This window comes from Eptatretus burgeri, chromosome 13, assembly GCF_056783735.1.
Source record: "Eptatretus burgeri isolate ZD-2024b chromosome 13, Ebu_testis_v1, whole genome shotgun sequence".
Taxonomy (NCBI): Eukaryota; Metazoa; Chordata; class Myxini; order Myxiniformes; family Myxinidae; genus Eptatretus; species Eptatretus burgeri.
In genome coordinates this window covers 65,265,090-65,276,828 of record NC_140973.1, presented here as the reverse complement: position 1 = coordinate 65,276,828, position 11,739 = coordinate 65,265,090, and the positions used below count along the sequence as shown (strand labels likewise).

The 11,739-nt window shown below is 43.8% G+C and overlaps 1 protein-coding gene across 2 annotated transcripts in view; it reads left to right on the top strand.

The window, feature by feature from the left end:
• The window catches only part of EXD1 (exonuclease 3'-5' domain containing 1), a 78,973-nt gene extending 68,120 nt beyond the window's left edge, over positions 1 to 10,853 (top strand). For both annotated transcript variants that reach the window (XM_085852825.1, XM_085852824.1), the window contains exon 11: positions 9,058 to 10,853. In XM_085852825.1, the coding sequence (XP_085708951.1) occupies positions 9,058 to 9,177 (120 nt within the window). In that variant the 3' untranslated portion in view covers positions 9,178 to 10,853. The remainder of the gene's footprint in view (positions 1 to 9,057) is intronic.
• The last annotated feature ends 886 nt before the right edge of the window (positions 10,854 to 11,739 follow it).

Below are 11,739 nucleotides of genomic sequence, written 5' to 3'. Positions count from 1 at the left end.
GAGCCAACAGCCATCCATATGTAGTGCCCGACTGTGTCTTTGGAGGTCCTCCTGCAGTTGGGTTACTTCTTATTAGGAGGTTGGTGGCAGGATTTGTATTCCGGCCACTGTAATACCCTTCATTCCGCAAAACATTCCAGAAGCATAAAAAATCTGAAAACCCACTCCGTGGGAGTACCTCCTGTGCAGCTTCCCTTCGCAGGGCAGCTCACCGGATGACGGGATTGGGGCAAAGCCTTTGGGACCCCAAATCTTTGCTGACAGGAGGGAAACCACGGGGTAACATTTCAGGGTCAGATTGCGGGAGAGTGTGTCGGGGTGGTGCTGAGGTGGCGTCCACCAGACGGCGGTCTCCTTGGGTTAACCTGAGGCGGTCCCTTCGTGTTGGTGCCTGGAATGTCCTATCCCAACGTGAGGATGATCACCTGTCTGTTATTATCTGAGCTCAAGTGTTTGGACATCGGTATTGCAGCACTCTCTGAGGTTCAGAGAACGGATTGTGGCAAGATCATGGCGGGTGGTTACACCTACTATTGGTCTGGTCGCTCTGATGGTTACCATGCCCAAGGAGTTGCTTTAGCTATGTCCAATAAGCTGACTCCAATGATAATTGAGGTAACACCGGTCAAGGAGCGTATTCTGAGACGAAGGATTCATCACTCCTTGGGTGTCATTTCCCTGGTCTCTGTATATGCTCCGACTGAGGAGAGTGATCTCACCATGAAGGACGCATTCTATGCCACACTCGTGTCTGTGGTTGATCAGTGCCCCAGGCGAGATACACATCTCCTCTTGGGGGATTTCAATGCATGGACTGGAACTGATAGGGATGGTTAGGAGACGTGTGTGATATATACAGTCATGCGTTAGGAGACGTTTGGAGACTAACAGCTTGGTTATGAGACATATGTTGGTTTCCATGGGTCTGGAACTGTGAACCAGAATATCACGAAGTTCCTTAACTTTGCAAGAAGTCATGGATTTAGAGTGGCTGGTTCATGGTTTCAGCACACACAAGCTCATCGCTGGACTTGATATTCCAACGCTGGTGGTGTGGCAAAGGAGATTAACCATGTGCTCGTTGATGGTTGCTGGGGGATGATCCAGAACTGCAGGGTCTACCGGAGTGCTCAGTTCCTCAATACTGACCACCGGCTTGTTGTAGCAACTCTTAAGTTGCACCTTAAATTCAAAAGCATGGTACCATCCCAGCCTAGGCTGGATGTTGGCAAGCTCAAGGATGAGTGGATAGCTGAGGAGTTTGCGAACAAGCTGAGTGGAGAATTGGGGGGTCTGGGTGCTTTTTGAGGTCCTGAAGAGTTGTGGAGTGCCTTCAAGACCACCATCGTTCATGTTGCCGGTGGATGTCTTGGAACTCACCAGAGGGCGAAGAAGAATTTTGTCTCTCAGGGAACACTGGATATCATTGCCCAGAGTCGCAGGGCCATGCATAAAACTGTACATGCACCAAGGGTGGACAAAGAGGCCTATGCACGAGGAATCTGTGAGGGGGTAAAGTTCCAGGGATCTGTGACATCCATGCTGAACTTCTCAAGGCTGGTGGAAATGCTGCACTCATGTCGTTGCATGCAGTTCTGTGCCCTGCCTGGAACACAGGCATCATCCCAACTGACTGGAAGAGGGGCCTTGTTGTCCCTCTCTGGAAAGGGAAGGGTGATCGCCAAGACTGCAACAACTACCGAGGGGTGATGCTGCTCTCAGTGCTGGGCAAGGTCTTTGCTCGGACAATTCTCAATCAGGTTCACCACTATCTGCTTGATTATCAACGTCCAGAGCCATCAGGCTTTACACCAAAGAGGTCAACGATTGACCGTATCCTTGCTCTTCGGCTCCTCACCGAACGCAGCCGAAAGTTTCGGTAGGGGCTGCTTGCAGCCTATGGTGATCTCTGTAAAGCGTTTGATTCAGTGAATCGGGATGCCCTCTGGAGGATTCTTGGTCTTCGTGCGGTGCCACCAAAACTGATCGATCTGATGTCTGAACTATACTGTGGTACTGAAAGTGCTGTGAGATGTGGTGGTACCATCTTTGACTTATTCGCAGTTGTTACTGGAGTTCATCAGGGGTGTTTACTGGCCCCCACACTTTTCAGCACTTGTATGGACTGGATTCTAGGGAGGATGTCGGAGAGATCAAGCTGCGGTGCATCGTTTGGAAATGTCAAGATCTCTGACCTTAATTTCGCAGATGATGCAATCATCTTTGCGGAGACTCCAGATATCCTTTTGGGGGGCCCTCTTCAGAGGGCTCCTTCAGAAGAAGCAGGGTCAAAGGGGTTTTATAATGGGGTTGCCCTCCAAAATAGGTATTTTCTCTCTTCTCAGAAACTACACATACTATTTTGATGAAACTTGACCACAACTTTCATCACCCATGATGCACCAAAGTTTGTTCACTGCATTAAAAAAAATCCATCGGTATTTACTTTCTTCTCCGTTAAATATTTTGTGGGTTATCCACGCCAACCAGTGGTTCCCTAGTTTTCTTATCCAGCCGTGACCAGGTGAACACCCAGGGGTATTGCCCCTATTTTTTATGTAATGCAGCGGGGGTGTTCCATGTCAAGTGTACACATTTTTCAGCGAAATTTTGACACATCGTCTCAGATTTCACTCTTTTTTTTGTGCAAGTGTTTGTATCCACGGTAAACATTGTTTCAAATTTCAGACCTGGGGGCCCATCGGGGCCCATTTTAGCCCCCCCCCCCAATTTGGGCACCCCCAGTTGCCCCACAATCTTCCAATGGCCATATCACAGGTTTTAGTGGTCTGATTTGGATGATCTTGGTATCAAAATGCTCGTGAAAGCGAAATCTTTCGAATCGCGTAAAGTAAAATCACTCCGAAACAGTAATTCAAAAAGTTATAGTTTGGGGCGCCCTTTGACCTGACGCTCCCGCCCCCCAGCCAAACCGATGATCCCGATTTTTTTTTTTTTTTTTTTTTTTTTTTTTTTTTTTTTTTTTGTGTGTGTGTGATAATACCTCTTCATATACTCCAACACCTCAGCATAAATGAAAATGGGATCTCAATGGGTTCAAGTGTGATGATGGTTTTATTGTTCGGGGTCCACATATCACTAATTCTTGATTCAACATTGGGCGACGTTTGCCGTCATCGTTCCAATGACGTCACCTGCTGGCAGGCGACTATGTCTGAAATTGACAATCATCATCTCTGGACTAATATATATATATATATATATATATATATATATATATATATATATATATATATATATATATATATATATATATATATTTTGCATCATTTGCGAAAAATTATTCTGTCAATTGTGTCTATTGATTTTTAAGTGTACATTTTTTGTATAACCATCATCGAATTAAGTTATAAATGGGCTAATCTCAGTTTTTGCATATTTTGCAGTAAGCATGGTGACCGAAGATCGAAAGGAGTTCCGAAAATACTGTTGCGATCCGTTCAGCTGCCATAAAACGAAACAACGAAAAGATCTTCGCTATGTGTCAAATCATATGTTGATGAAATTTTCTTCAAAGGTGAAAAAAGATGACAGACTTTGTACTTCGTGCAGGAAAAAACTTTTTCAGTTGTCACCAGAGCGTATTGAAGAATCATCTTCGACCAGTTCGAAATTACCATCAGAAGGTACTCTCGGAGGCATTGCAGAATCTATTTCGACAGATGAGGACGAGGAGGTTTTTGAGCGAGAAGCAGAAGTTCACCTATTAAACCAGTCGTTATCGATGATAGGCGAAAGCCCATTCGACAAACGAAAGGCAGAAAGGAACCTAGGGTACGTTCCTGAAAAGCGAAGTAAAGTGGAAGATTCTGTGCGAAAGAAATTAGAACTAGTTGCTGGACCAAGCACTGTGGAGAAAACACAAAATACAGCGTCAAAATGTGATGAAAACTGCATGCTAGAGGTGATCAAAAGCCTGAAAGAAAAATACGTTGTTTCGAGCCGTTCAGAGCAAATACGTATTCTGACAATATTTGCTGGGAATATGAGCATCAGAGGGATGATGAGTGAATTCAGTTGCTCCCAAAGAATGGCTGTGCAAGCCAAAAATTTAGAGAAAGAAAATGGAATGCTATCGTCTCCAAATCCCAAACAGGGTAAAATATTGCCTGACGAAGTGAAATCCGCCGTAACCGAATTTTACCAAAGTGATGAAGTCAGCCGAATAATGGCGGGTAAAAAGGACTGTGTGGTGGTCAGGAATGAACATGGAAAAGACAAAATTCAAGTGCCTGGTGCTTAACAATCTCAAGGAACTGTTTCAGAAATTCAAAGAGAAGAACCCTGGCTTGAAAGTTGGATTCGCGAAGTTCGCCATGCTCCGTACCTCGGAGTGTGTCCTGGCCGGTTCAGGCGGTACACACAGTGTATAGTGTATGTACGATACATCAAAATGTGAAACTCATGATGTTTGGTTCCAAAATGCCACAGATAGCCGAACTTCCTCGCTATCATCATGTGATAGCATGCATAGTTTGTAACCCAGCACAACCGGCATGTTATTTCAGAACTTGTGAAAGTTGCCCATCAATTGAAGACTTCAAAACCGAGCTACTGAGTGCTTATGAACTCGAGGATATTGATGATATTCAGTTTAAACGGTGGACATCCACCGACAGATCTGAACTGAGCTCCATGGTCCTGCCTTTGGAAGAATTCATAAATCAATTCTGTGAACGTACGGTGAAGTTCGTGAGACACGACTTCATTGCCAAGGCCCAATCTCAGTTTCTGAAAAATAATAAAGACGAAATCGGTGAAGGAGAATTTGTCATTCTTGGAGACTTCTCAGAGAACTATTTGTTTGTTGTACAGGATGCGGCCCAAGGATTCCATTGGAACTGCTCTCAAGCGACAATTCACCCCTGGGTTTACTATTTCAAATCGGACGATGGCAAGTTAAACCACGATTCGTTCACGATTATATCAGAATGCAATACTCATGACGTTGTCTCAGTCCACCTCTTCCAAAGAATGCTCATTGAACACTTGAAATCTAGCTTTGGAAATGTCAAGAAACTTTACTATTTCTCAGATGGTTGCGCTGGCCAAAATAAGAATTGCAAAGCCTTCATAAACCTATGTTGTCGCAAATCAGAGTCTGGTATTGACGCAAAATGGCATTTTTTTGCCACAAGTCATGGCAAGGGCCCTTCAGATGGCGTGGGAGGTACAGTCAAACGAGAAGCAACACGTGAGAGCCTGCGTAGACCTTACGACAGTCAAATTATTTCTCCAAAAGATCTTTTTGCCTTTGCTGAAAATGGTTTGAATGAAATGAAGTGTGGTTACGGGACCCAAGAGGCGTATGACGAGGAAGAACGAAATCTGGAAGAAAGGTTAAAAATGGCCAAAACCATAGCTGGAACTCAAAAACTTCATGCTTTCATCCCGATTTCTGAAACTACTCTTCAAGTCCGCGAATTCAGCCTTGGCGAGGAACACCGCATCGAGTCAGCTATTTCAAAATCGACACCAACTTTTAACGGGAAACTCTCAGGTTATGTCACAGTGCACTATGATGGAACATGGTGGCTTGCCTGCATCGTGGAAGCCTTTCAGGACACTCATGAAGTGAAAGTGAATTCTCTTCATCCAAACGGGCCCGCAAATAGTTTCTTTTTTCCTGACATTGAGGATCACTGCATTTTGGACATTTCTGATATACTTCTTTCCGTAGAACCAAAAACTGCTGCAGGTAGAACCTACACAATTAGTAAGAAAAGAAACACAGCTGTCAAATAAAACATTGGTTGGTAAAAAAATCTTGACTATAATCTGCTAGGAAAAACTCTTACTCATACTAGCATCGCTTCCAGTTCCTGCATGTGCATGTGGAAAATTTATTTACAATATACTGATATAGTGTATTGGAAATCTTGTGTTCAAATATTGTGCTATGTATTGTGGCGTATTGTGTGTCCAGCACCCGAGTCCCCGAACAATAAAACCATCATCACACTTGAACCCATTGAGATCCCATTTTCATTTATGCTGAGGTGTTGAAGTATATGAAAGGGTATTCTCACACAAAAAAATCGGGACCATCGGTTTGGCTGGGGAGCGGGGGCCAAAGGTCAAAGGGCGCCCCAAACTATAACTTTTTGAATTACTGTTTCGGAGTGATTTTACTTTACGTGATTCGAAAGATCTCGCTTTTATGAGCATTTTGATACCAAGATCAGCCAAATCGGACCACTACAACCTGTGATATGGCCTCTGGAAGATTGTGGGGCAGTTGGGGGCACCCAAATTTGGGGGGCCCCTAAAATGGGCCCTAATGGGCCCACCAGTCTAAAAGTTGGTATTTTGAGTTTTTTCACCCAAGTGAATAAATGACCAACATATGGGGAGAAAATGAGGTATTAGTGTCGGGAGGGTGTGTACACTTGACATGGAATGCCCCAGTGATGTTGGCTGATTTCCAAGCTTGGGCTGATTTCTAAGCTTGGGAAGACGACCTTCAGCAAATGACAGTGTGAAAAGGGAAGAAAAAGAATGTGCAAGAGCAGCAGATTTGATTTTTAGGACACGTGAGCTCATACTGTCCAGTCCAGTTGCAGAATCAGAGCCAAGGGTTGCAAAAAGGTTTTCCACCTTCTCAGATGCAAAAGACACAGTCCAGGATCAATTGGGTGTGACTGGGTAGAGTGAGTACAAAGAGCGAGGAGTTGGGGACACAAGATTTGGAAGATACACACAATTGAGGCATGTCACCTTCTCACTAGCGGTGTCAGCTGTCGTGCCGTTTGAAGAGAGGGGGGGGGGGGTTGGAGGTGTAGCATTCTCCAGAGACAGACTTAACAATGTGCCACCAGGTTTTAGAGGAGGGAGACTAATTTTAAAGTTCAATATTAAGGTTGGACAAATGTTGTTTTCTTGCTCTCCTGAGAGTGGAGAGTGGACACACTTGTTGCGGACTTTGTGGAATTATCTGAGATTGCCTTCGGTTGGGTTTGCTTTCCAGAAAGAGAAGACAGCCCAGGTCAAAAAACCAGTAAAGACCAGTAGCTTACTGGTCAACTGGTACCAGTTGAAAACCAGTAGCCAACTGGTACCAGTAAAGCCAGTTGGTTTCTTACTGGTTTTAATATGGAAATTGGAATAGAGTGATATATTACCAGTTGAAATACAATTGTATTTAACTAACTGGTATCAACTGGGACCAGTACATTGTAACTGGTATCAACTGGGAGACCAGTACATTGCAACTGGTATCAACTGGGACCAGTACATTGCAACTGGTATCAACTGGAACCAGTAAGACTTTAACTGGTACAAATATGAGCTACTGGTTTTTTTCAACTGGGAAATTGGAATTCTGACTGAATTTAACTGGTACCAGTTGAAACCAATAGAGACCAGTTAAAGACCAATTAGAACCAATAGAGACCAGTTGAAAATGTGTACTGGTTTTAACTGGTTTTTCAACCTGGGAGGTTGTTAAAGGCAACTAACTGCCTCACCATATGATTCAGTGTACCATGATCAGGAAGAAGGGTAGGATAACTGATGACTAGAAGGGATGGATCTGTTCAGAAGAGAGAGCAGGTTTATGTGGAAGGAATCCCAGGCTGAGTTAATATCAGGGGTAGCTCTCTAAGACTAGCCAGAGAGATTTTGACTTTTACAAGCATATGATCAGATGAACCAATTGGAGCAGAGGAAGAGTAGTCGACATTTGTGGGTAAGTTTGTCATCACCAAGTCCAGAGGGTAGGATTTGCTGTTGAGAGAAATACTGGTTGGAAGGTTCATAGATTTATTCAGTCCCATAGTCACAGAAATCCTTTTCTGAAGTGCCATGCCTGGTGAGAGAGGTACGAACACCCAGACAATTTGCACGGTGACAATTGACATCACCACAAATGAGGAAGAGAGAGTTGGGATGAATGATTAGAAATTGTTCCATGTTGAGATATACATATATATATATATAGAGAGAGAGAGAGAGAGAGAGAGAGAGAGATGTAGTTGTCATTGTTGGTGTTACGGTACGGTACAACACGCATAAATGAGTCTGGGAGTGGAGGGTAGTCCCAGCCAGAGGTGCTCCTGAGGGTTTGGAGGTGTAAATCAGTACAAGAGCAGTGGGAAATTGAGTTCTTGATATAAAGTGCAACTGCGCCACCAGGGTGGTGTTCAGGCCTATCAAATCGAGAAGAAGACAATAGCTGGGGAGAGAAACTGAATAGTCTGGGGTGTCCTGTGGAAGGTAGGATTTTGTTAAACAGATGATGTCGGGTTTTTTGGCAGCGGTCTGGATTGAGAGATCCGTCAGGTTGGAGTGGAGACCTCGGATGTTTGAGGTCCACACAGGGATGGGAAGAGGCATTCAGAGGGTACAGGGCGGTGGGGGAGGGGGGGCGTTGCGGGAGCAGGGTGAGAGGGAGGCTCTGAGGGGGCCAGGTGAAGGGGAAGTTTTGAGTGGGTGGGATGAGGGGGGGAAGCATTGAGTGGGTGGGATGAGGAGGGATGCACAAAGGGGGAGGGCATGAAACTTTGAGGGGGTGGGCTGTGGGGGAAGTAGAAAGAAGGGACATGAAGTGGATGGATACTGATCCCAAATTGGACAAATGGAGATAAAGATCATGGGATGGGAGGTAAGAATTTTTGTTTGAGGAACATATAAAAGTTGTGCTGTCAGTGTGGGAGGAGCGTTGGTAAAATTTCAGTTTGTAGATGAGTCAGGATTCAAACTCAGGCTCGAGAGCTTGGAGGCGAGTGTGCGTACGTCTCCAGGCCAACCTTCCAGTCCTTGCCAAGGCATACCGCATGGTAATACATTATGATTGCCTTGCAATGAGTAAGTGATCATTTAATTTATAAAAGATTACCCTTTTCACAAAATGGTATTATCCATGAGAGAGCAGAAGAGACATTTGTTGGGCAAACAAAATGTCTGGATGGGATTGAAATATTTAAATTGGTAGATTTCTAGTTGCAGGGTCATGATGTATTTGAGCATAAATTAGTTTGTTAAAAACTTTCTTTCTTCCTAATGTACTAAACACATTCCTTGACTTCTCGCCTGCAGTCGGAAAGCATGGATTTACTCAGCGAGCTTCCGTCCGTGTACGAGGCAGAGGCAGCGAGCCCACGTCTGTCGGAAAACGCACAGAGATCTGGCAGCAGGAGGCAAGACCTCTCAGAGTAAACCCGCTGAGTTGCCTTTCAGATCGGGTCACTTCTTTGTTTTTGGATGTTTCCTTTTGTTTCGATTTTGTCTTGACTTCACCGACGCATCAATGTTAAATGTGTGTTAACAAATTCGGATTGGTGATCTCCCAAGGTGAATATGATGCATTTTCATTTTGTGCCTTGCTCGCCAATCCATCATCGTGATCTTGATGAGTAGATATTACATGCGAGTCGACGGTTTACTTTGTGGATTAAATCAATGTGACTGTGGATTAAACGTGGAAACTCACTAGTCTGCTGTTTTTCAAGCATTCCCCAATCGTTGTGTACGCTCGTCACAAGAAAGATTGGCGTGGGTGCGGTAATGCACCCGGAGATGAGAGTCCGACTCGGTCGAGATGGACTGTTGAGCTTTGATCCATTGCATTGTTTTTTTGTCTCAATTATTTAGGCATTGGATTTTGAAATTGGGGAGAGGGGTCAGGGGGCTTCTTGTTGCATTTTACAGTGGTGTTGCTTCTTTCCAACAATGTGCAACTCTTCTGCTCTGACATCATAATCTGTCTTATTGTGTGACGTAAGATATGCATTTCGGCATCGTTCAAAAGCATTCATAATAACTTGTTTTGCAAGAATGTATACTTCAGTGTACCAAAGCGGCAGTACTTAATTATATTGTCAAACTTGAACGGCATTCAGTAGAGCGCATACCTCCACCAGGCTGAACAATTTACGTTTTGTATCCCACTGATGGGATGGATCTGCATCTGGACCTGAACCAAGATCTAATTGTCTGGTTCTACCCAAGTACCCAACTCTTCCACCAAGTTTTGTCATAATTCGTCCTCAACTTTTTCAAATATCGTGCTATATATCGTTTTAGCCCCATCTCTTAATGGTGAAGAATCACTTTAAAAATTAATAAATTCTCATATCCGAATGGGGATCTTCACCAAAATCGAACCAATTCGTCCTTCTCACATTCCCAACCTGTCCACCAAGTTTCGTCCAAATCTGTCTGCAACTTTTCGAGATATCCTGCTCACAGACAATCAAGGGTGAAAACATAACCTCCAACCACCTTTGGTGGCAGAGGTAATAACACTAATTATTGTGCTCGTCAGGATTCGCAATTTCACTTGGTACATTATAAGACCTAAATGCACTTGCGTGTCGCTTTTCTTGCTCTAGATTTTAAAAGGTCTGCTGTATGTGGTACCAGAGAGTCTGTTTGCAATATAATGTTTTGATAATGCTGTCCTGATTCCCACTGGATGCTTCTCTCAGTACCAAGCAAGATTATCAAGAGTGGATTCCAGGGTGTCTCCAGATAACACTGAACTCTATTAAATAAATCGTACAAATGTGAAATGATGTCGATGAAAAAGTCCGATGAATTGAGGACTTTGGTTTTGCCTTTATTTGTTTGCTCTGTAAAGCTTGTGTGCTCGTTAAATGTGTCGGCCATTTTCTTGGATAACTTTTTGTGCATTGTACGAAGTCTGAAAGAGCATATTGTCACATTGAAGCCTTTGTCAAGTGAGGTATTTGCCAAATTCCATCGTATATATTATTTCTGTTAACGTCTGCGCGTAATTTGACGTTTCTCCTCCGAAACTGCCGGACGGATTGTCGCCACTTTCTGCAAGCGGATGCTCTGTGGTCTAATGAACAGCTTGGGCTATGTGAGATCGTGCCAGACGGACAGGTTTGGGAATTTTTGGCGATTTTCTAATTTTTACATTAGTTTGCATGGCGACGTGTGACGTCACTTCTGAGAGTCGTAATGACGTCATGACATCATCGGTCATTCACTGACGTCATCACGTCTGTCGTCGACAGACCGTCACCGCTGAGAGGTGTAATGCCACTGTGAGAACACAGCGTCTGCAATGTAAAACCCTCTTCTGCACATGCTGACTGCCTCAGAAGGTGAATTTGACACAAAAAAATGTAACAAGAAACATTGTATATAAAGAAATTTGATAAATCACATTGTGAACACGGGATATATTGACGTCCGAACGAACCCTCACTTTCGAAACTTCACGCAGAGCGCGGGTTTGGCTCGTAAATATTGGATATCTCAGATGTGTTTTATTATTTTTTTGAAGGTGTTCCTTAAGCCCCAAGGACTTCTACAACTACCTCCTCATTGCCTCCACCGCCGAAAGTGAAGGAGGTTATGTTTTCACTCCTTTCTATCTGTTTGCTTGTGTACAAGATATCTCAAAATGTTATGGACGGATCCGGATGAAATTTTGTGGACAGGTTCGGTGTGTGACAAGGACGAACTGATTAGATTTTAGTGAAGATCCGGATCTGGATCCGACTACGAGAATGTTTTTAAGTGATTCTTCACCATTGAGAGATTGGGCCAAAAATGATATATAGCACGATATCTCAAAAAGTTGTGTACGGATTCGGATGAAACTTTGTGGACAGGTTGGGTGTGTGGCAAGGACAAATTAATTCGATTTTGGTGAAGATCCAAATCTGGATCTGGATACGAGAATTATTTGATTTTAAAAGTGATTCTTCACCATTGAGAGATCGGGCCAAAAACGATATTGTACTG